General features: G+C 41.9%; 1 protein-coding gene across 7 annotated transcripts in view; it reads left to right on the forward strand.

Moving 5' to 3' along the window:
• LOC121543505 (transcription elongation factor A protein 3-like) overlaps positions 1–25,165 on the forward strand; it is a 40,106-nt gene extending 14,941 nt beyond the window's left edge. For 2 of the 7 annotated variants that reach the window (XM_041853407.1, XM_041853404.2), the window contains exons 2-12: positions 5,189–5,251; positions 5,852–5,957; positions 6,032–6,140; positions 16,733–16,795; positions 16,958–17,032; positions 18,735–18,895; positions 19,124–19,180; positions 19,379–19,533; positions 23,399–23,545; positions 23,917–23,988; positions 24,148–25,165. In XM_041853407.1, coding sequence (XP_041709341.1) covers positions 5,231–5,251; positions 5,852–5,957; positions 6,032–6,140; positions 16,733–16,795; positions 16,958–17,032; positions 18,735–18,895; positions 19,124–19,180; positions 19,379–19,533; positions 23,399–23,545; positions 23,917–23,988; positions 24,148–24,156 — 975 coding nt within the window. In that variant the 5' untranslated portion in view covers positions 5,189–5,230 and the 3' untranslated portion in view covers positions 24,157–25,165. Of the gene's footprint in view, positions 1–5,188; positions 5,303–5,851; positions 5,958–6,031; positions 6,141–6,660; positions 7,023–10,606; positions 11,272–11,565; positions 11,656–12,941; positions 13,011–14,883; positions 14,941–15,279; positions 15,391–16,732; positions 16,796–16,957; positions 17,033–18,734; positions 18,896–19,123; positions 19,181–19,378; positions 19,534–23,398; positions 23,546–23,916; positions 23,989–24,147 lie in introns of those variants that run through there. The other 5 variants (XM_041853403.2, XM_041853402.2, XM_041853408.1 and 2 more) reach the window with 5 other exon arrangements.
• The last annotated feature ends 393 nt before the right edge of the window (positions 25,166–25,558 follow it).

The following is a 25,558-nucleotide window of genomic DNA, read 5'->3' on the forward strand; positions in this document are numbered from 1 at the left end:
CTGTCAATAAATTATTGTTGTCTATCATTCTGCTACCCAAGAATAGTAAAACCACCTTTACTGGCTCAAATAGCCAACCAATCAGCCTTTCACCAACCCTTAGTAAATTCTTTGAAAAAATTGTGTTTGACCAGATACAATGTTATTTTACAGTAAACAAATTGGCAACAGACTTTCAGCACGCTTATAGGGAAGAACATTCAACAAGCACAGCACTTACACAAATTACTGATGATTGGCTGAGAGAAATTGATGTTAAAAAGATTGTGGGGTCTGTTTTGTTAGACTTCAGTGCGGCTTTTGACATTATCGATCATAGTCTGCTGCTGGAAAAACCTATGTGTTATGGCTTTACACCCCCTGCTATATTGTGGATAAAGAGTTACCTTTCTAACAGAACACAGAGGGAGTTATTTAATGGAAGAGTCTCCAACATAATCAGGAATTCCCCAGGGCAGCTGTCTAGGCCCTTAGTTTTTTTAATGAGTAAAGCCAGTGTGTCTATGTATGAGGATGACCCAACACTATACACGTCAGCTACTACAGTGACTGAAATGACTGCAACACTTAATAAAGAGCTGCAGTTAGTTTCAGAATGGGTGGCAAGGAATAAGTTAGTCCTAAATATTCCAAAAACTAAAAGCATTGTATTTGGGACAAATCATTTACTAAACCCTAAACCTCAACTAAATCTTGCAATAAATAATGTGGAAATTTAGCAAATTAAGGTGACTAAACTGCTTGGAGTAATCCTGGATTGTAAACTGTCATGGTCAAAACCTGTTGATACAACAGTAGCTAAGATGGGGAGAAGTCTGTCCATAATAAAGTGCTGCTCTGCCTTCTTAACAACACTATCAACAAGGCAGGTCCTACAGGCCTTAGATTTGTCGCATCTGGATTACTGTTCAATCGTGTGGTTAGGTGCCACAAAGAGGGACTTAGGAAAAGTACAGTTGGCTCAGAACAGGGCAGCATGGCTGGCCTTTAAATGTACACGGAGAGCTAACATTAATAATATGCATGTCAATCTTTCATGGCTCAAAGTGGAGGAGAGATTGACTTCATCACTACTTGTTTTTGTAAGAAGTGTTAACAAGCTGAATGCACCGAGCTGTTTGTTTAAACTACTAGCACACAGCTTGGACATCAATGCATACCCCACAAGACATGCCACCAGAGGTCTCTTCACAATCCTCAAGTCCAGAACAGACTATGGGAGGTGCACAGCACTACATAGAGCCATGACTACATGGAACTCTATTCCACATCAGGTAACTGATGCAAGCAGTAGAATTAGATTTAAAAAACAGATACAAATACACCTTGACACCAACTGTGAAGAGACACACGCATACGCAGACAAACGCTAGCACAAATAAATTGTAATATTTTTGTATGGTGGTATTATACATTTTGTATTGTAGATGTGTAGTGGTGTAATAATGTTATATGATGTGATGTTTTATCTTTTGTTTTATGTGTGATGTAAGTGCCTTCATTTGTTTGGACCCCAATAAATACAAATACAAAAATACAGATAAAAACAAATACAAAATATGAAAAAAGGTGTGCAGGTGTGGTTGGAAGCCCAAGGGCTTATATGAAAACCACACCACAAAAAAACAATATACAATACATAAGATCAAAAATAAAAAAAGGTTTGTTAAAACAGATAACAAAACCTACTAATTCTAAATGTATAAATGAATTGATCAAATATCACGAAAAAAACAAACAATATTTGTTTTGTTTAAATGTGTGTGTGTGTGTGTGAGAGAGTTAGGCTATATGGAGGAGTTTACTGAGTAGTTTGGTTCATCAGGCTGACCCCCAGTCTTCGCTTGAAGTTATTGAGGGATGTTGATGTTTTGGCAATGTAAAGATAAGAATTCCAGAGAATGGTACCTCTGTATCTGATAGAGAATTGACTATGTGAGGTGCGGCACTGTGGAGGGTGAAGGTTATCGCAGTGTCTTGTGTTATATAGATGGATTTCAGAATTAACCTAGAAGAATCCATTGAAGGGTTTAGGTAAACTGCCTGGGAGGTATGAGTATTTGTAGATGAAAGTGCGTAATTGGCATACATTAATGTTGTAAATAGACAAGATATTGAGTTTCTTAAACAAAGGTGCAAATGGAGCCAGGTAATTAGAGGAGGTGGCTAGTCTTGCAAATGTATTTTGTATGATGAGTAATTTGTGTAGGTAGGAGGCCTATGTACTGGGCCAGACAATATTACAGTAAATGAGATATGGATAAAATAAGCTATAGTATAGAGTTAGGAAGTAAGCCTGATGAACCAAACCACTAATCTTTCTGATGATACCAACAGATTTAATCACTTTGTTGCAGACAAATTGAATATGATCTTTCCAGGATAACTTTTCATCAATTAAGCCAATCAGTTGTGTTGTGAAAAGGTAGGGTTGGTATACAGAAGATGGTCCTATTTGGTAAAAGACCAAGTCCATATTATGGCAAGAACAGCTCAAATAAGCAAAGAGAAACAACAGTCCATCATTTTTTTAAGACATGAAGGTCAGTCAATCCTGAAAATTTCAAGAACTTTGAAAGTTTCTTCAAGTGCAGTCGCAATAACCATCAAGCGCTATGATGAAACTGGCTCTCATGAGGACTGCCACAGCAAATAAATGCTTCACAGAGTTCAAGTAACAGACACATCTCAACATCAACTGTTCAGAGGAGACTGCGTGAATCAGGCCTTCATGGTCGAATTGCTGCGAAGAAACCACTACTAAAGGACACCAATAAGAAGAAGAGACTTGCTTGGGCCAAGAAACACGAGCAATGGACATTAGACCTGTGGAAATCTGTCCTTTGGTCTGATGAGTCCAAATTAGAGATTTTTGGTTCCAACCGCTGCCTCTTTGTGAGACGCAAAGTAGGTGAACAGTTGATCTCCGCATGTGTGGTTCCCACCGTGAAGCATGGAAGAGGAGGTGTGATGGTGTGGGGGTGCTTTGCTGGTGACACTGTCGTGATTGATTTAGAATTCAATGTACACTTAACCAGCATGGCTACCACAGCATTCTGCAGCGGTATGCCATCCCATCTGGTTTGCGCTTAGTGGGACTATCATTTGTTTTTCAACAGGACAATGACCCAAAACACACCTCCAGACTGTGTAAGGGCTATTTGACCAAGGAAAGTGATGGAGTGCTGCATCAGATGACCTGGCCTCCACAATCACCCGACCTCCACCCAATTGAGATGGTTTGGGATGAGTTGGACTGCAGAGTGATGGAAAAGCAGCCAACAAGTGCTCGGTATATGTGGGAACTCCTTCAAGACTGTTGGAAAAGCATTCCAGGTGAAGCTGGTTGAGAGAATGCCAAGAGTGTGCAAAGCTGTCATCAAGGCAAAGGGTGGCTACTTTGAAGAATCTCAAATATAACATCTATTTTGATTTGTTTAACACTTTTTTGGTTACTAAATGATTCCATATGTGTTATTTCATAGTTTTGATGTCTTCACTATTATTCTACAATGTAGAAAATAGTACAAATAAAGAAAAACCATTGAATGAGTAGGTGTGTCCAAACTTTTGACTGGTACTGTACGTTAGAGGCTCAGTAATCGAGAAAGACACTGATTTCACCAGAGGCACCAATCTCATCATGACCTACTGCTGATATCTTTAAGTTACCAATTACCTCCCTCACCTCTATTATATCAGGAGGATCAAACTGAAACAGAGAAGGAAAATGTCCCTTATTGTAATTCAAGGGATTTCCATCAGTTTTCTCCGTTTTCTTTGACAGAGAGGAACCGACATTCACATTAAATAACATCAGGATCACTATAGGTCTTATTTCCAACAATAAATTGAGATGGAATAGTTGTAGATGCCTTTTTCTTATTCAAAAGTTGATTGATGATTTTCCAAGTTGACTTTATTTTATTTAAGGATTCTTGGAATTTGTTAGTAAAATATATTTTTTGGGCTGTCCGAAGTAGGTGAGTAAATTTGTTCTTATACATTTCGTAATTTTTGCATCTGCAAAAGTTCACTTTAGCGCCGTCACAGACAGGTCTTCCCTGGTTGCCTGACCGTGCTGAGACCCCTGTCACTATTTGATACTGCTTAGATGAGGCATGACAAAGAATTACCTTGGTGTACATTTATACATTATATTATCCAAGAATAGAATCAATGGTTCAATAATTTAAATGACAATTATTCCCAGATCCCAGACTGTGGACTACCCATCAACTCAAGATGGAACTTTGTATCCATTCACTGATTGTTGTAATTTACAGCAGAATTCACCTGAGCTCTGTAGACTGGTCTTCCCTGGCTGTCTGATCCTGCTAAGACATGATGAGAATATTGTTCTGTACTGACTGTGCACCATGACAGTGAAGCCTCTAGAGCTGTTTATTACTGTCAGTGTGAAAAGTAGGGAATTAGCTAGGGAAACTGACAGATCAATAACGTTACATTGCTATACTGACTGCGGCAAAAATAATATCTAACGTTAGCCAACTTTTGGCTGGCTCTAAACAAAAGCTACAAAACATTTCCATACACACAACAGCTGTTAGATACTGCTACCTGACAGATAGCTAGACTGAACTGGCTGCTAGATAGCTAGATAGCTAGCAAGCTAGCTAAGTTAGTTAATTCACTTCAGACAGAACTTCAGTCGAGGGGGATGAAACATTAGCTAACGTTACATGTCAGTTACACTACTAGCTCAGCTCTGGGAATAAATACTTTTTTTTCCTGTTAAGTCAAACAGCAGTTACCTTGCCAGCTACATTAGTCAAATAAAGAGTAGCCAGTTTCTGCTCTGCTTGCTTTTACAACTCAGAGAAAAAGCACAACACACACATACAACAGCTGCCTCTGTTCGCACGCTCTGTGGTGTCTGCACAGTCCTAAATCCAGCCGGCTGAAACCACCAAACAGCCTACCCGACCACTCTGAGGCGTCCGCATGGTCCTAAAGCACACCGATGCGGCTTTTTGTATCACAATGCAATGATAAAACTGGGGGGCAACAAAAATGCAATTTCAGAATGTGGGGGGGGTCATGTCCCCCCCATCCCCAGTGAAAGTTGCACCCCTGGTACTACATATGTAATGAAAATAAATAATTTTGCTGCTCTCCCTGTTGGCTACAACCTCCAATACCATCATCTCCATGTTTGTGGACATAGGAGGGTGCCCTGGACCTGCTGAATGAACTGAAGAGCTTCAACATGACGCTGAAACTTCTGCAGGTAGAGGACCAGCAGCAGGAAAATCCCACTCACCTGTTATGTAATATTTAGGTGAACAGAAGTTTCATATTTTATGCTACTTCTACATTGAACATGAAATATTATCAAATTCATGGGGAATACAGTGCAGTCAGTGCAATTTCTCCACAAACAGGGAATGGATTATCTAGTTATGCCTACTCCAAATGATAAGTGTGAACTCATTATAAAAGTGTAAACTCATTATCTCCCGAGTAGCGCAGTGGTCTAAGGCACTGCATCGCAGTGCTAGCTGTGCCACTAGAGATCCTGGTTCGAATCCAGGCTCTGTCGTAGCCGGCCGTGACCGGGAGACCCATGGGGCGGCGCACAATTGGCCCAGCGTCGTCCAGGGTAGCGGAGGGAATGGCTGGCAGGGATGTAGCTCAGTTGGTAGAGCATGGCGTTTGCAACGCCGGGGTTGTGGGTTCGATTCCCACGGGGGGCCAGTATGAAAAATAAAGAAATAATGTATGCACATACTAACTGTAAGTTACTCTGGATAAGAGCATCTGCTAAATGACTAAAAATGTCAATTATTTCAAGGATCACATGCAACAAACCATTCTCTCCACTGAATAGGAAACGAGGATCGGCATGTCTGTGAATGGAATCAGGAAGTACTGCACAGACGAAGAGGTCGTTTCCCTGGCCAAGATCCTCATCAAGGACTGGAAGAGACTGCTGGGTAGGAGACTGTCTTGCGTTTTACAGTAAACACAGTATGTAGAGACAACATGTTCAACCCTCTTTGCCCCCTAGATGCTGCACGTACTCAGAGTACTGAGAGGCCCAATGAGATGAAGAATGGGGTTGACTCCAACAAATCCACAGGGTCCCCAGTCAGGTTCCCCTCAGATAAAGACACCAGGTATGTGCATACACACGCACTCACACAAACTCAAACCATTGCCTGCATGTGAAGGCAAAAATGTAAACATAGAAAAGGGGAAGATACGGTATCTGGTGTGGTCTGTGTTTTTTTGCTATAGTCACAAGAGGCCGGATGTTTCTGATTCAGATCCTGAATCTGAAAAGGAAGAATACTCTGACAAACGGCGAAAAGAGAAGGACAATGTTGAACACAAAAAAGACGAGCGAGCTGTTGACCTTAAAAAGGAGAGATATACAGATGCATTCAAAAACAAACAGCATGCAGAACAATCCAAAAATGGAAAACATACAAAAGATGCCAGAAAAGAAAGACATGTAGAACACTCCAAAAAAGAACAACACTTAGAAGAACCCAAAAAGGAGAGACACTTCGAAGAATCCAGAAAAGAAAGACATGTACCTGTACATGACACAAAAAATGAAAGACGTGCAAGAACCCAAGAAAGAAAGACATTTAGAAGAACCCAAGAAAGAAAGTCATTTTGAAGAACCCAAAAATAAAAGCCACTCAGACAAACCCAGAAGGGATAGTTTTGCAGATGAACTGAGAAACGAAAAACACACAGAGGAACGCAGAAAGGAGATACCAATGTACGAACCCCCACAAGAGAGACCTGTTGAAAACCACAGAAAAGGGTTTGAGAGGTGAGAGGTGCCTCTGTTAAGTTGATTCCATACAGTCTAGAGAGGACCAGGGCTGGGCCTCAGGGAAGTGTTGTGTTTTCAGGAGAAGCGTCTTGGATGATCTTTACCCCTCTTGTAACTCTCCTCCTCGACCCCCCCGACCACCCCGCCTTCCTCCCCCTGTCAGACGTATGTCTGGGGAGATGAATAAAGGGGTGAAGAAGGAGAGAGAAAGGTCAGGATGGATAGATACTCTGGTGTCAACGCATGGAACTTTTCTGAGAACACTGTATTACTTGCAGATGCTTTGGTGCATTACTGAATGAGTAGTTTGTACAGATATAAGGCTACAGTTTGAGATGTTTATATTGGAAGCCCTTGAGGTGGATTGCACACTAACCTTGTTGTTTCACTGACTTGTTCATACAGCATACCCACTGGGCACACCACGTAATTTCAACGTGGAAATCTGGGTAATATTTGGTAGAGATGTTGATCAATGAGATTTCAACCTTTATTCACCCACTCAAAAAGTCAGCCAGAAGTTGGTTGAATTCCCAATGCGTTGTCACTATGCTTGCAACCATCTAAAAGCAAAACTAAATTCCATTGGAAAAACAATGTCAGATTATTGTTCTCATCTAAATGTATTATCAGTGCGCTTTCAACCATTTTAATGTCAGATATTTAGTATTTATACAACAACTTAATGTTTTATCACTGTGCTTCATCTAATTGCACAACCAAATTCCCTGGATTGCAGTTGAGATTACATTAAAAGTACATAGTGCAAGTGTTCAATGCTGTAGAGATTCTTCACAGATTATTATAGCAATTGTGAAGATCTCCACAGAACTGCGACCTTTGCACGCTATCTTGAACATGCACACTTTCTATGATTACATAAAAATACATGTATAGTTACAGTAGGCTAACCAAAAAATGTGGCCACGCTATATCTGACATGGTACAGGTGTCTTCTTTTTTAAAAGCCCATAACCATGTGTGTGAGGTGTATACTTTTTTTTCAAAGTAGATTTGTTTAAGACTACCAAGAAACACTCTGTGTGACCCTGATTTTAGCCCACTGCAGTAAAAGGTTAAGGTTGAATAAATACTGTTACTTTAGTTTGTAAAATATCCTTAACTTTAGGCTATTTACTGTATTACAAAAGTCATATTGAATTGTGTTTGGTTGTCAATACAATCAGATATCAACATTTTTAAAGGATATCTAATGCTTGGATAGTTTAATCTGAGCCACTGGCTTAATCCTATTCTTTAACTTTTATTTTTGGTTTAGTTGCAGACGTGAATCCAACATATAATTTCAACACTTGTCGACAAGTTAATATGCTATTTACTGTATTGCATGCAAAAGTGATATTGAATTGTGTTTGATTGTCAACTCAACCAAATATCAACATTTGAAGGACATGTCTTTTGTGCCACTGACCTAGTCTGGCTTTAATTCCAGTTTGTCTACAAATGAATAATTGATATGTTGGATTCACTTCTCCATCTCAACCATGAATCAAAGATAAAGAATATGACTAAATCAAATCAAACTTTATTTAAAGTGCATTTAAAGTTTTATTTGATTTAGTCCTATTTTCTTTATCGGATCTTTGGTTGAGATGGAAACGTGAATCCAACATATTAATGATTAACTTGAAGATGAAATTAGATGTCAACCAAAGCGTGAAACCCTAGGCCTATATGTATTGTCTATTTTAGTTGAACCCTGGGTTTAATTGAAACAATGTTGATTACTTTTCAAATGCTATACAGGCCTAAATATATAATTGATGATATATGACTTATAAAGTATGGTTACATTTCATTTGCTCTGTTAAACCTACCCTTTGGAATGATTTTGATAGCAACAGTGAATATACACTGAGTATACAAAACGTTAAGAACACCTGCTCTTTCCATGACATAGACTGACCGTGTGAATCCAGGTGAAAGCTATTATCCCTTATTGATGTCACTTGTTAAATCCACTTAAATCAGTGTAGATTAAGGGGAGCAGACAGGTTAAAGAATGACTTTTAAGCCTTGAGACAATTGAAATATGGATTGTATATGTGTGCCATTCAGAGGGTGAATGGGCAAGACAAAATATTTAAGTGCCTTTGAACGGGGTATGATAGTAGGTGCCACGTGCACCGGTTTGTGTCAAGAACTGCAACGCTGCTAGGTTTTTCACACTCAACAGTTTCCCGTGGGTATCAAGAATGGTCCACCACACAAAGGACATCCAGCCAACTCACACACAACTATTTCATGTTTCTAAATGATTTCTTTATTCAGATGAAGGGTACTGCTATGGGATCCCCTATGGCTCCTAACTGCTAATTTGTATGTGGGTTACATGGAGAAACAGTCAATTTTCAATCCTCTCAAAAATGTTTTCTTGCCTAACATTATTATTTGGAAACGGTACATTGATGATATTTTTGTTCTATGGAGGGGTGATTCAAAACAGCCCCAGTCATTCCATGTTTTTCTTAACTCTTGTTCTGAGCACCTGAGATTTACTATGCAATCTGACACACGTCAAATTAGTTTCCTTGATCGTCTGATTTTTTGTGAGGATAATGTTCTAAACACAGGAAACCTACTGATTGGAACAGTTTGTTGAGGGCTGATAGCTTCCCTTGAAAAACAGTTTGCCCTACAGCCAATTCTGTAGAATCAAAAGAATTTGCAAAAAACTATCAAGATTTCGACAGAAATATGGCTGAGACGTAAAGAAAATTCAAGGAGGGGGGTACAAAAATGGTCAGATTAATACTGCCATTGAGAAAATTTAAAACAAATCGAGACGTGATCTTTTTCAAGGACAGTCTCGCAAAAATAAGCATTCTTGCGTTCTAACTACATGCTATTCAAAGTGCTCTGAACAAATTAAGGGAATCGTTCACAAACATTGGCACATTCTAAGATCCGATGACAGTATCGGTAATGTGTTTTCGGACCCTCCCTTGGTTGTATTTTCGCGGGGCAGAAATCTCAGAGATCAATTGGTAAACTCTGATTTACCACCCCAAAATATCCCTGCACGTCTATTTGCACCTCAACCGGATGGAATCTACAAGTGTAATGGTTGCGCTCAATGCAATGGCACTTACAAATGTAGATCCTTCAAACACCCCCAAACAGGGAAACAAATCCCAATAAAAGGTGTTATCACGTGCTCCACTAAGGCAGTTATTTATCTTATAACTTGTCCTTGTGGTAAAAATGATGTGGGTAAAACAAAGCATGAATTAAAAGTACGAGTCTCGGAGCATCGTACCACCATTAGGTGCAAAAACTCAACGTACCCAGTCACGGCCCACTTTTTTGGAAGCGAACCACTCGGTTTCGTCCCTACGTTATATCGGCATCAAACATGTCACCCTCCCTAGGAGAGGGGGTGACCTCGACAACCTATTGTTAAAATGAGAGGCTGCCTGGATCTTTCATTTAAAGACCCTTGCTCCCTTCGGTCTCAACATAGACTTTGATCTGAAGCCATTCTGGTGATTATTGTGATTTTGCTATTCATTGTAAATGTTTGTAGGCCTATGTAGCCAAATTGTATTTATGATCGTATGTTATCCATTCATGTTTTTTGTATGTTCTGTTTATCTGTGAATTAACCAATGATATCAGGCCACACCCGGCCATGATTACAGACACCTGTGTGTGTCCTTTGACACTATATAAACTAGTGAACCACAGTGTTTGTCACTATACCCTGATGAAGACAGCTTGTCTGTCGAAACGTTGGTTATTCAGTTATTACATTATTGGGGGGGGGGGCAAGTCAAAATTACGAGGGTGTACCAAATGTTTGGTATACTCAGTGTATGTAGTAATTAAGAGCTCTCTCAATAACCATTCTCACGATAGCATATTGGTAGTTGTCAGTGACAAATATCAAAGCTAAGCAGGGCTGGGATTGGTTAAAACCCTGGATGGGAGACCAAATGAATAGCTGTAGATAGATCAATTCTCCATTAGGAGGTGGTAGCCAGCCTATTGTTTTATTTTCTCATAGTGGATATAGTGATGTTGTTTCACAGTTTCAAATTCCACACATTTTATACAAGTTTGTCTATCTTGAGAATTCGTTACAATGATGACATAATCTGTGGTTGATTCCATGTCAGAATACGTTGACAAATTACGTTGATTTAACCAGTTTGTGCCCAGTGGGTAGTAACTTGAAGAGTGACTTACCCAGCACCCACTTCTGCATGGTGCACGGTGTGATCATGGTCAATTATGCATGCTTTCGTTAATCTTTCGATTTGTGCTGGTTGTATTAGTTCTGGAAAGCATGGTCTTTCTCTGATTTCATTTGGAATATTTCGATTTCCATTCAGAAGAGATTCTTCAGACACTCTGTCTCCTTCTCGTCCTCACCCTCGTCCTCACCCTCGTCCCACCCCTCTGTCCAGACATACCTCAGTGAAGGTGAAGAAAGAGAGGTCAGAGGGCATGCTGTTTGTGAATAGACTGAGTTGTGTATAATGGTCCATAGTTTGTGTTTGATAAAACAGAGGTAGGTGATGATCTGACACAGTGAAATCTGCCCTGAAATCACTGTTTTACTATTTGTTTTGTTATCATAGGTTATACTTTATACAGCACAGCAAAGTCAAAAACATTGCAACTATGTGCATGTTCCTCCTTTTTTGATGAAAACTGTCAGCGATAGACAGAAAATGACTAAAGTTTTCAGAATTGCAATAGATTATTTAGTCTGTTGGTTTTTCATTTAGGAAAAAAGCTCCTCCTGACCCTAATGCCCCGCTTCCTCCTCTTCATCCTCATCCTTCTATGCCCACTGCAGCAGAGGTCAAGAAGGAGAGGTCAGAGTCAGCTTCTCTTCTGTCATAAACTATATTTTTTTCACAAGACATATTGGACTACAGTTTAAATTGTGCTTCCTGTATTATACTTATGCTAAAATGTTCATTCTATTCTACTGAGCCATTTACTTTATGTTCCTTCGTATTCTTATCTTTTGTTATTTCTTATTGTTGTTGCATTGTTGAGAAGTAACCTGCAAGCGGTGATGGAAAAAGTACGCAATTGTCATACTTGAGTTAAAGTAAAGATACCGTAATAGAAAATGACTTGAGTAAAAGTGAAAGTCACCCAGTAAAATACTACTTGAGTAAAAGTCTAAAAGTATTTGGTTTTCAATATACTTAAGTATCAAAGGTAAATGTAATTGCTAAAATATACTTAAGTATCAAAAGTAAAAGTATACATTATTTCAAATTGTCTTATATTAAGCAAACCAGACGGCACCATTTTTTATATATTTTTTAAATATTTACAGATACCCAGGGGCACACTCCAACACTCCAACATCATTTACAAATGAAGCGTTTGTGTTTAGTGAGTCCGCCAGATCTGAGGCAGTAGAGATGTAGAGATGACCAGGGATGTTCTCTTGATAAGTGTGTGAATTGGACCATTTTCCTGTCAAAATGTAACGAGTACTTTTGGGTGTCAGGGAAAATGTATGGAGTAAAAAGTACATCATTTTCTTTAGGAATGTAGTGAAGTAAAAGTTGTCAAAAATATAAATAGTAAAGTACAGATACCCCCAAAAAACTACTTGTGTTGTACTTTAAAGAATTTTTACTTAAGTACTTTACACCACTGCCTGCAAGTAAGCGTTTCGTTGGATGGTGCATGTGTATATCTTATACAGTATACGACTAATAAAACTTGAAACATGAGTGTGCTACTATACTATCGATAGTAATGATGAATAGTAGTGATGATTGAAAATAATATTTTACATTTAGAAAAGAGCCTCTGCAGATTTCTGTGGCTCAGGTGGTTAGAAAAGAGCCTCCGGACCCCAATGCTCCTTTTGCTCCTCTTCCTCTCCATCTCCATCCTTCTGTAAAGCGCCCGTCAGTGGAAGTCAAAAAGGAGAGATCAGAGTCGCTGTGATGTTGCATGGTTGTTTTTTTGTGGTTACTTTTGAGTCTCTGCAATGTTTATACTCTGTGACATTGTTGAACTGCTTCTATTGACAGATACGCTTAATGGATTCTATTAATTTCGATACTAAGCATTTTTGTTGCTTTTCTTTGTGAAGTTTCAAACATCACATTCTTTGCCATTTGCTACCCAGAAAAGAGTCGTCAGATTACAAACCCGTTTCTCTGAAGGTGACGTCATCTGACCATGTGAAAAAGGACAGGTCTGGGATCTGTAAATCATACTACCTCATTCATGTTGAGTGTGCTCAATTGTGTTTAGCCTTTCAGTACATGTTCCTGATGTAATGATAAATATAGTAAATATAGTATCCAACAGTCTGTTAATAGTTCCTGTTATACAGTGCCTTTGGAAAGTATTCAGACCCCTTGACTTTTTCCACATTTTGTTAGGTTACAGCCTTATTTAAAATTGATTTAAATAGTTTTTTTCTTCATCAATCTACACATAATACTCCATAATGACAAAGCAAAAATAGGTTTTTAGCTACATTTTTGTTAATTTGCTAAATATATGAAAATAAAATAAAAAAATTACATAAGTATTCAGACCCTTTACTCAGTACTTCGTTGAAGCACCTTTGGCAGCGATTACAGCCTTGAGTCTTCTTGGGTATGACGCTACAAGCGTGGCACACCTGTATTTGGGGAGTTTCTCCCATTCTTCTCTGCAGATCCTCTCAAACTATGTCAGGTTGGAACGTGAGTGTCGCTGCACAGCTATTTTCAGGTCTCTCCAGAGATGTTAGATCTGGTTCAAGTCCGGGCTCTGGCTGGACCACTCAAGGACATTCAGAGACTTGTCCCGAAGCCACTCCTGCGTTGTCTTGGCTGTGTGTTTAGGGTCGTTGTCCTGTTGGAAGGTGAACCTTCGCCCCAGTCTGAGGTCCTGAGCGCTCTGGAGCAGGTTTTCATCAAGGATCTCTCTGTACTTTGCTCCATTAATCTTTGCCTTGATCCTGACTAGTCTCCCAGTCCCTGCCGCTGAAAAACATCCCCACAGCATGATGCTTCCTCCACCATGCTTCACCGTAGGGATGGTGCCAGGTTTCCTCCAGAGGTGATCTTGGCATTCAGGCCAAATAGTTCAATCTTGGTTTCATCATACCAGAGAATCTTGTTTCTCATGGTCTGAAAATCTATAGGTGCCTTTTGGCAAACTCCAAGCGGGCTGTCATGTGCCTTTTACTGAGGAGTGGCTTCCGTCTGGCCACTCTACCATAAAGGCCTAATTGGTGGAGTGCTGCAGAGATGGTTGTCCTTCTGGATGGTTCTCGCATCTCCACAGAGGAACTCTAGAGCTCTGTCCGAGTGACCATCGGGTTCTTGGTCACCTCCCTGACCAAGGCCCTTCTCCCCCGATTGCTCAGTTTGGTCGGGCGGCCAGCTCTAGGAAGAGTCTAGGTGGTTCCAAACTTCTTCCATTTAAGAATGTTGGAGGCTACTGTGTTCTTGGGGACCTTCAATGCTGCAGAAATGTTTTGGTACCCTTCCCCAGATCTGTGTCTCAACACAATCCTGTCTCGGAGCTCTATGGACAATTCCTTCGACTTCATGGCTTGATTTTTGCTCTGACATGCACTGTCAACTGTGGGACCTTATATAGACAGGTGTGTGCCTTTCCAAATCATGTCCAATCAATTGAATTTACCACAGGTGGACTCCAATCAAGTTGTAGAAACATCTCAAGGATGATCAATGGTAACAGGATGCACCTGGGGTCAATTTCGAGTCTCATAGCAAAGGGTCTGAATACTTATGCAAATAAGGTATTTCTGTTTTTTATTTGTAATAAATGTGCAAACATTTCTAAAAACCTGTTTTCACTTTATCGTTATGGGGTATTGTGTGCAGATTGCTGAGGATTTTTATTTCATTCAATCCATTTTAGAATAAGGCAGTAGCATAACAAAATGTGGAAAAAGTCAAGGGGTCTGAATACTTTCTGAAGGCACTGTATTTATCATGAAATTCTCTAAATGCGGATGATGATGATGATGATGATGTAATTTGGTTAAATGAGATGATTATTATGAGAACAGTTGCTAAGCGCTGCTAACTGCTCTCCTTTTGCAGAAAAGACTCAGATAGCAAAGTGCCCAAAAGACCATCTGTTGATGCCAAGAAAGAAAGGTTGGCAAGCCATAGTACACAGTTGCATGCATAATTATACACTGCATGTGGGCCTATGTGCTTGTTTAAGTTGAATCCCACTGACATAAGTTGTGGTTGTATATTTGGAAATATTAGAGAATGGTTTGTTAACCTTTTCATTAGAGCAGAGGTCTTCATAGGGAAATACTGTATGTGTGCATATTTATCAGTGCTTCGCCATCTTGTCATCTTGTCTGCCCTCTGCTGGTGAGGCTGTTTTGATGAAGTATGCCTGCTCCCTGAATGCTGTGTGCTTTTTGCCAATCAGCCATGGCTGCACTACATGCAAATGTTACATACAAATGTTTCCTGTTTCAGAAAGGATTTGTCAGATTCCAAACCAAAACCTGCTAAAAGGCAGAGTCTGGACTCGTCAGATTCCAAACAAAAACCTCCTAAAAGGCCAAGTCTGGATGGCAAGAAAGACAGGTCTGAATAAGCAGGGTCATATTCTGTACACAATAATTTGTGGATGTACTAAACTTCACTCTAAAAACACTTATTGACCTCACTTTTAAACCTGAATGAAGTGAACTTTGAAGGAAAATAATTATTTTTTAAAAATTCTCACACCCAAGGCACTGAATTTAAAATAAATAAATAATAAAAGCAATCCAAAACACAGAACATTATAAGCAGACAACACTCAATGCTATATACAGGTGTCGTCTGATCCGGTGAACAGGATAACAGAATTAACATAGGTTATTGAAAGCTTTTCTGAACAGCTCAGTCATTTAACTGTGCCTTAAACAAGGCCAGAGACTCTGCAGCCCTGACAGTGACTGGAAGTGCGTTCCACAGCCGAGGAGCCACACAACTGAAAGCCCTGTCACCCATAGTTTTTAGTCTGCTGTGGGACTGCTGAAGGGAGATGGACCTGGAGGAGCGAAGGGTGTGTGTGGGGCAGGAGGGTAGGATGAGGTCAGACAGATACTTGGGTCCAGAGTTGTGGATAGCTTGGTAGATGTGAACCAGGAATTTAAAGTCAATGCGTGAGCATATGGGGAGCCAGTGGAGGTTGAACAGCACTTGATTGATGTGCTCATGGGGGAGGTGTGGGTGAGGACACGTGCAGCACAGTTCTGGACATATTGTAGCCTTCTTAGGCACTTGTCAGATTTGCCAACAAACAGGGTATTACAATAGTCCAGACGGGATAAGATAAAGTTGTGGATGAGTTGCTCAGCTGCAGGCTGTGATAGCATAGGTCGTAACCTGGCAATTTTTACTTTGGTAACACTTTTGATGTGGGCCTCAAACGAGAGCTGACTATCAAATATCACACCCAGATTGTGAACCTCACTGGAGGGGAGGACCTTGACACCATCAATATTGAGGCTGTAGCTGCTGATTTAGTCGATGATGCGAGTGCCAATCAGGATGACCTCTGTCTTTTTGAAGTTTAACTGCAGGAAACTCCGCTGCATCCACACTTTGATTATTATATGATGCAAAATGCATCATACGCGCCAGATTTTCTTTTTTTTAAAGTTACGTATCTTAAACTTGATTGCTGACATACAACATATTTTGGGACTATATCAACAATGGACTAATGAAACGAATACCAAAAGACACATTTTGGGGTGGAGTTTTCCTTTAAGTACTTTACACCACTGCAAGCGAGCCATGTCATTGCATTTTAGTACAAATTTGGATTTTTAATTTTATTTGTTGAAATGACATTGATTCAATCAGCTTGTGCCCAGTTGGTAGTAACCCACTTTTCTCTCTTTCAAATCGTTCATCATTTACTACCTCTCTTTAGGAGGGACTCTATGGATTCCAAGACTGGCAGCTCACCCTCAGCTAAGAAGCTCTCTAGCGAGATGTAAGAGGGCTCCTTTCTTATGCAGATATAAAAGCTAATTTCCTTTTCTTATTTATTTTACTGCGTCATTAAGGCCTTTTTATTTACTTTGCATAATGGGGCGCATTAAGATAAGGATGTTAGTTCACTCCATAGCTTTTTCTGTCTCTGTGTTTGTTTCAGGAAAGAATCTCATGGCTCCAAGTCCTCTCACCCTGGCCCTCTGCAGAGAAAGTCCTCAACGGACAGTATTGAACGGTACCCTTTTTAGCTGGAAAATACGATCTACTGTACTACTGAAATCAATATGGATCAGATTTTAAACTCTTGATTGATGTACAGTGGGGAGAACAAGTATTTGATACACTGCCGATTTTGCAGGTTTTCCTACTTACAAAGCATGTAGAGGTCTGTAATTTTTATCATAGGTACACTTCAACTGTGAGAGACGGAATCTAAAACAAAAATCCAGAAAATAACATTGTGTGATTTTTAAGTAATTAATTTGCATTTTATTGCATGACATAAGTATTTGATCACCTACCAACCAGTAAGAATTCCGGCTCTCACAGACCTGTTCGTTTTTCTTTAAGAAGCCCTCCTGTTCTCCACTCATTACCTGTATTAACTGCACCTGTTTAAACTCGTTACCTGTATAAAAGTCCACACACTCAATCAAACAGACTCCAACCTCTCCACAATGGCTAAGACCAGAGAGCTGTGTAAGGACATCAGGGATAAAATTGTAGACCTGCACAAGGCTGGGATGGGCTACAGGACAATAGGCAAGCAGCTTGGTGAGAAGGCAACAACTGTTGGCGCAATTATTAGAAAATGGAAGAAGTTCAAGATGACGGTCAATCACCCTCGGTCTGGGGCTCCATGCAAGATCTCACCTCGAGGAGCATCAATGATCATGAGGAAGGTGAGGGATCAGCCCAGAACTACACGGCAGGACCTGGTCAATGACCTGAAGAGAGCTGGGACCACAGTCTCAAAGAAAACCATTAGTAACACACTACGCCGTCATGGATTAAAATCCTGCAGCGCACGCAAGGTCCCCCTGCTCAAGCCAGCGCATGTCCAGGCCCGTCTGAAGTTTGCCAGTGACCATCTGGATGATCCAGAGGAGGAATGAGAGAAGGTCATGTGGTCTGATGAGACAAAAATAGAGCTTTTTGGTCTAAACTCCACTCGCCGTGTTTGGAGGAAGAAGAAGGATGAGTACAACCCCAAGAACACCATCCCAACCATGAAGCATGGAGGTGGAAACATCATTCTTTGGGATGCTTTTCTGCAAAGGGGACAGGACGACTGCACCGTATTGAGGGGAGGATGGATGGGGCCATGTATCGCGAGATCTTGGCCAACAACCTCCTTCCCTCAGTAAGAGCATTGAAGATGGGTCGTGGCTGGGTCTTCCAGCATGACAACGACCCGAAACACACAGCCAGGGCAACTAAGGAGTGGCTCCGTAAGAAGCATCTCAAGGTCCTGGAGTGGCCTAGCCAGTCTCCAGACCTGAACCCAATAGAAAATATTTGGAGGGAGCTGAAAGTCCGTATTGCCCAGCGACAGCCCTGAAACCTGAAGGATCTGGAGAAGGTCTGTATGGAGGAGTGGGCCAAAATCCCTGCTGCAGTGTGTGCAAACCTGGTCAAGACCTACAGGAAACGTATGATCTCTGTAATTGCAAACAAAGGTTTCTGTACCAAATATTAAGTTCTGCTTTTCTGATGTATCAAATACTTATGTCATGCAAATTAATTACTTAAAAATCATACAATGTGATTTTCTGGATTTTTGTTTTAGATTTCGTCTCTCACAGTTGAAGTGTACCTATGATAAAAATTACAGACCTCTACATGCTTTGTAAGTAGGAAAACCTGCAAAATCGGCAGTGTATCAAATACTTGTTCTCCCCACTGTATATGCTGTCTGGTTTGTGTACGATGACCAGGAGAGGGAAACCAGAGATGCCAAAGATCCCAACCACCCCCACCAGTCCCATGTCCCCCCCCTTCAGCTCAGCAGGGGTTCCCCTGTCCCCCCACCTGGCCACTGGAGAAACCATCAGGGACAAGTGCATCGAGATGCTGGCTGCTGCTCTACGCACAGATGGTGGGGAAAAGACCAGACACTAACTGAATGGATCAGAATACAAGTACAGACACTCACAGAGATGCAAGTAACAAGAGATCAATCTACACATAAAGTGACTCATTCAATGCACATTCATTCACACATACAGTACAGTATGGAAATGACTAATGGTTACATTACACACAGAATGATAGATTTTGTAGATGAAAAGGAAGAAACGTAATACACTCAGTTTTATCTCTTCAGACAACTTCAAAGAATTTGGGACAAACTGTGATTCCATGGCAGCAGAGATTGAAGATCATATCCTTTTAACTCTGCATGTGGTTCTGAAGTATTTTACCAATTGGGTTGGTTTCAGTTTGCAGTGTGTTTGCAGAGCTGCCATTTGCTCTCTTGGCTTTGAATATAACACGTTATATTTGTTTGATCTTTGATTGTCACTGTTAGATATTTCAGTCAGGCAGTGATGAAAGCTTCCTTAACTATCCTCTGCTGCACATATTTACAAGGAGATGGGAGCCACAGATATGAAGTATAAAAACAGGGTGCGAAGCCGCATCAGCAACCTGAAGGACCCCAAAAACCCTGGGCTGCGGAGGAACGTCCTGGCTGGAGGCATCGAGCTGAGACGCTTCGCCATCATGTCTGCTGAGGTACTGTAAACTTCTGTCATATCAACCCATGACCCACCCCTGCCTCTAACATATTCCTAAGATGTTGTATCAGAGAGAGAGAGAGTCAAGAAAGTCAAGCACCTACCAAAACATTGAGTAGAGTAGACACATTTCCCTCAGAGATTTCATCCTTTGATCCCTGATTCAAGATCTAACATGGCCCGAATGTCAGATCTTGAATCGGGGATCAAAGGATGAAATCTCTGAGGGAAATGTGTTTACTCTACTCAAAGTTTTGGTAGGTGCTTCACTTTCTTGACTATCTATCTATTGTGATGTCACGAGAGGCTACACAGCTTTCAGCGGGATTGCTCAAGTAGTGCAAGGAGACCAGGTTCAACCAAAACAAGGATTTTATTAAAGGTCTTGGGAAACTAACGAAAGTATAACACAATTCTGTTCTCTGGTGGCTCTTTAAGGTTTAACAGTTCAGGGATGTCTCTTCCACATCCAAAATCATAACTCTCCCTCGCTCAAATAACTTTTCCCCAGTCTTACTGTATTCCACGTTGCAGCTAGTGGCCAACCCAGCAAAACGTCCTTCCAAATGTCCCACACGTATTTCCACAGGTGCATATATCCAAAGGTGAGTATTTCCCAAAGGTAAGTATCTCCAAATCCTTATATTCCTCATGGAAGTGGACGTGCAGCACTCTTGTCCTCCAGAGAGCCCAGCTTGGAGACCGTGTCTCTTCCCTTCAACAAACCTTCAGCTCATCAGCTTCTGATTGGTTTCAGCTGCGTGGGAAGATTGGCCATAGAGGGTTGGAGTTCCCGACCATACCAGCAGATGGAGCCATAGCTGTCTGGGTTTGCAGCCATCTCAGGGGGATGTAACGTCCCTCCAGGACACAGCCTCTCGTGACATCACACATCCCCCCTCCTCGGGACCGACGTCCTCGTCGGGGTAAAGGCAGCGAAGAAGGCATCACGCCGGGAGAGGGCGTCCGCATTGCCGTGGTGCTTGCCAGACTGCTCTCTCTTCAACTCCTCCAACTCTAGGACCAGGGACTCAGCCTCCTGTTGTCTCTCCTTGAGTTTCTTACTGAACGCATCAGCCTTGGTTTTAGCAGAGTTTAGCTTCTGTTGAGCAGCTTTCAGTTCCTTCTCTCTCTCTGCCTCCGCATTCTTCATCTTGTTCTCCAACACCTTGTACTTCTCCTCTGCCTTCTTCTGGACCTCCTTACTCCTGCGCAGGGTCTCCCTCACACTCCTCGATGGTCCTGCACAGCCTCTCCAGCTCCTCCTGTTGCTTAGGGAAGGAGCTCTGTTGGAGTTTAGCCTGGAGGATATCTAACTCTTCTGTCTTCATGTCTAACTGTTGCTTTAACAAACGATACCTCTCAGCGGTCCCCTTCAGACCAGACAGTTCTTTGTCCAGATTCTGTAGCTCCGTCTCTGTGTCGGTCTGGGCACCTGCCATCCCTATCAGAGCCCGGGCGGGAGTGAGTAACTCGGAGGATTGCACCGGAGCCTTCCCAGGATGAGTCTTGCCTCTCCGTTTCCGAGGTACTCGGGTTATCCTCTCCTGAGACTCTCTCCAGAGTGGGTAAAAGGCTGGGCAGTCTCGTCCAATTAGGACAGGGACGGGGAGGGAATCAACCACCCCGCCGTCGTGTGTATGGTTCCCCGTGTGCTGGTCATTGTAAGTTCAGTAATGGGGTATTCTCTGGTGTCCCCATGGACACAGGAAACTGGGAGGACTTTCCCCGGGGTCAGACACGTGGGGCCCACCAAATCCTTACGCACCAGGGTGGCCCGGCTACCAGAATCCAGTAAGGCCTCCACATCATGGTGATTCACAGTTACCGGGCAGGTGGGGGGGTCGATCTGGGCCGCCATCTACGACTCCCAAGAGCGAGGCAAAACGGTGTGTGGGTGCTGAGCTGGAGGACTCCGCAGTGGGCATAGGTTCATCGGCTGGTTTCCCACACTGCCAGGAGATATGTCCCATCTCCCCACACCGGTAACACTGTCGAGTTTCCCCCTCCTGGTGTACTCTTCTTGGACCCGCCTGGTTTCTGGCTCCCCTGGAGCCGGGATAAGTCCTGACGTGGCTGGGTTCGAGACCTTGGGGTCCTTTGGACGGGTTCTTCCCATTTGTGGTGGGGCCGCACTCCTGGGGTCTTTTCGAAGCATTCAGCATCTCCGCTGTGGCCTGGTACTTTTCCACAGCTTCCACGGTCAGATCAGCCGTGGTCAAGGCCTGTTGACTGATGAACCGTTTTGCCTCATAAGGCAGGGCGCGTAGGGTAACGATCCACCACAACGGCCTCCACCACCGCCGCTGCTGTATTCCTCTGCGGATCCAGCCATTTCCTTGCGATTCGGACAAGTTCATGCATCTGCGCCCGAGGAGGTTGGTCTGGTTGGAAGGTCCAGCTGTGAAAGCGCTGGGCCATACCAAACTTTGTGAGTCCATATCTGCTGAGGATCTCAGACTTCAGGGCATCATAGTCAGTAACCTGGTCAGGGCCCAGGTCCCGGACAGCATTCAGCGCTTCCCCGGTTAGAAAGGGGGCTAACAGACCAACCCACTGTTGCTTGGGCCAGGCTTCCCTAGTGGCCGTGGCCTCAAATGCATGCAGGTATGCCTCAATGTCATCGGTAGCTCCCATCTTAGATATAAAGTCACTTGCCTTTATTGGGCGGGTATTTTGGACCACCCTCTGTCTCTGCAACTGCAATTCCTCTGCCTTCAGAAGGTTGGCTTTCTTTTGCTCCTCCAAGAGAGCCACGTTTGCTTGCATCTGGGCGTGCTGGCCAGCAACAAGGGCTTTCAATATGTCCTCCATTTCAGTCGGCGGGGAGCCTACGGCCAACTTGGAAAACTGGGTGATCAAACCTTCGGTATCCTCCTCTGACATGCACTATTAACGCTGAGCGTGCCCGTATTCTCCACCATCTGTGATGTCACGAGAGGCTACACAGCTTTCAGCGGGATTGCTCAAGTAGTGCAAGGAGACCAGGTTCAACCAAAACAAGGATTTTATTAAAGGTCTTGGGAAACTAACGAAAGTATAACACAATTCTGTTCTCTGGTGGCTCTTTAAGGTTTAACAGTTCAGGGATGTCTCTTCCACATCCAAAATCATAACTCTCCCTCGCTCAAATAACTTTTCCCCAGTCTTACTGTATTCCACGTTGCAGCTAGTGGCCAACCCAGCAAAACGTCCTTCCAAATGTCCCACACGTATTTCCACAGGTGCATATATCCAAAGGTGAGTATTTCCCAAAGGTAAGTATCTCCAAATCCTTATATTCCTCATGGAAGTGGACGTGCAGCACTCTTGTCCTCCAGAGAGCCCAGCTTGGAGACCGTGTCTCTTCCCTTCAACAAACCTTCAGCTCATCAGCTCCTGATTGGTTTCAGCTGCGTGGGAAGATTGGCCATAGAGGGTTGGAGTTCCCGACCATACCAGCAGATGGAGCCATAGCTGTCTGGGTTTGCAGCCATCTCAGGGGGATGTAACGTCCCTCCAGGACACAGCCTCTCGTGACATCACACTATCTATCTATCTATCTATACATTTACATTTACATTTTAGTCATTTAGCAGACGCTCTTATCCAGAGCGACTTACAGTTAGTGAGTTTTTCATACTGGCCCCCCGTGGGAAACGAACCCACAACCCTGGCATTGCAAACGCCATGCTCTACCAACTGAGCTACACTTCACGGGGCTATTTATCTATCTATCTATCTATCTATCTATCTATCTATCTATCTATCTATCTATCTATCTATCTATCTATCTATCTATCTATCTATCTATCTATCTATCTATCTATCTATCTATCTATCTATCTATCTATCTATCTATCTATTCTATCTATTCTATCTAGGAGATGGCTAGTGATGAGCTGAAGCAGCTGAGGAACAATCTGACTAAGGAGGCCATTAGGGAACACCAGCTGTCCAAAACCAGCGGTACAATTTCTGACCTGTTTCAGTGCAGCAAGTGCAGCAAAAAGAACTGCACATACAACCAGGTAAACACACCATACCCACCATATTCTGCTTATTACCAGGTATATACTGTATTTTACTTAAACAGATACACACGGCTCACTGCACTGAAAACATACATACTGACCCAATATCAGTTTTATATTGTACGCTCTACCAGTTCCAGTTACATTTTACACAGTGAGATACAATGGAGACAGCATGTACTGTTGAATGAAACGGCCTTTGTATTTCTTGGGATGTTTAAGGTCATTAACCGTGTGTGTGTGTGTGTGTGTGTGTGTGTGTGTGTGTGTGTGTGTGTGTGTGTGTGTGTGTGTGTGTGTGTGTGTGTGTGTGTGTGTGTGTGTGTGTGTGTGTGTGTGTGTGTGTGTGTGTGTGTGTGTGTGTGTAGATGCAGACCCGCAGCGCTGACGAGCCTATGACCACTTTTGTTCTGTGTAACGAGTGCGGGAACCGCTGGAAGGTGAGACATTTCCCTCACCAGACTCACCAGCTCAGATAAAGCCCATTCAAATACATAACACAAGCCCAGCACATACAGTGGTGTCTCTGAGGCATAACAATGGTCCACCGACATTAATAATCTATCCATTTACTAATATTAGTTTGTTTTCAATTCCAGTTCTGCTGATGTGGCCCAGCTCCAATGACGATGTTGCAGACCACATTGAACAACTGACGACTCCGTTTTTTTTCTATGAGGGGAAAGGGGGTTATAACGTTTAGCGATGAGTCATTTTACAAAAACAAAAAATGAATACTTACGATTAATAATTTACTTTTTAAGATGTGCATGCCCATGTGCTTTTAATGGGGGTTGAAAACATTTTATTAAGAGGCAGGGGTTGAGACAGTCTCCAGATGGATGGCAGTGTCATTTAATCTGTCCTGGTTGGACACAGGTAATTCAATGGTGCTGAGGAGATGCAGCAGTCTTTTATGAATTTCACAGACAACAAAATTGTTTTATGCATCTCTTAATTTTTTTGTATATTCTATTTAAATCCGCAAAGACCACAGAACAAATCAGAAATACAGTATGAAAGTTTATCATGCAACCCGTTTCAATTAAAACATATTTCTTGTTAAAATCTCAAGCCGCAACTTCTGAGGTTTTATTGTCACCGTTTGGGCTTCAGTTTGGGCTTCAGGGAATAATATGATTATTTTGTCTAGATAAGGTAAAGACCAAAAAACTGTATTTATGTCATTTGTGGGTTTCGCTCTGTGACATTTCAAAAGAGCAGCTAAAATGTCCAGAAATATTTATGAATAAGTGGAGTTGATTATTTTCATATGTACTGTATAATATCTAGAATAGTAGTAACATATTTGCCTACATATTGCTTTGCATCATAACAGAATGAGTAAACAGTATAAAAATTATACTAATTTATGAACAATTATGTCATTGTCAAATTGTGTTTGAACAACAGGTGAAATGGAAAGTCAAAATACTCTACCAATAAGAGTAGCCACAAGATGGCGGGGAAGAGTAATTTATCCTGTAAGAGCACCCACTTGCAAATGACCTATCATTTAGGGAGTGAATGTTATTCATAATGAGGGTTACATGGAGAAAATCGGACCTCTCTGAAATGAAAATGGACGGCCCTTCAGCAAAATATATTTTACCTAACGCTTGATATAAAACAAGTGACCCTCCCCTATACCCAAAATAATAATTAAAACATCAAGTGGATAGCAGAGAATATGTCTACCGTTTACCCTCACTTCTTGGACACACCAGAGCCTTAGATACGCAGGAATTTTGATAGTGCACAGGGCTGCGGGCGAAAAGGTTGTGGGTTCGCAGACCACCATGGACAAGAGGAGGGGTGGAAAGATCTCCTTTATAGTAAAAACATTGCATGAATCTATCATCGTATTTGCAGGTCCGAGCATAAATTGCATTTTATAAAGATTTCAAGCAATTCTAAGTCATTTTACACATCAGCAGAATATTTTTTAATACCACACAAATTACCGAAATGACAGGCTAAGAATGGACAGAGAGATAGGCCTATGTGTTC

Source organism: Coregonus clupeaformis, chromosome 28 (genome assembly GCF_020615455.1).
Source record: "Coregonus clupeaformis isolate EN_2021a chromosome 28, ASM2061545v1, whole genome shotgun sequence".
In the NCBI taxonomy this organism is placed as follows: Eukaryota; Metazoa; Chordata; class Actinopteri; order Salmoniformes; family Salmonidae; genus Coregonus; species Coregonus clupeaformis.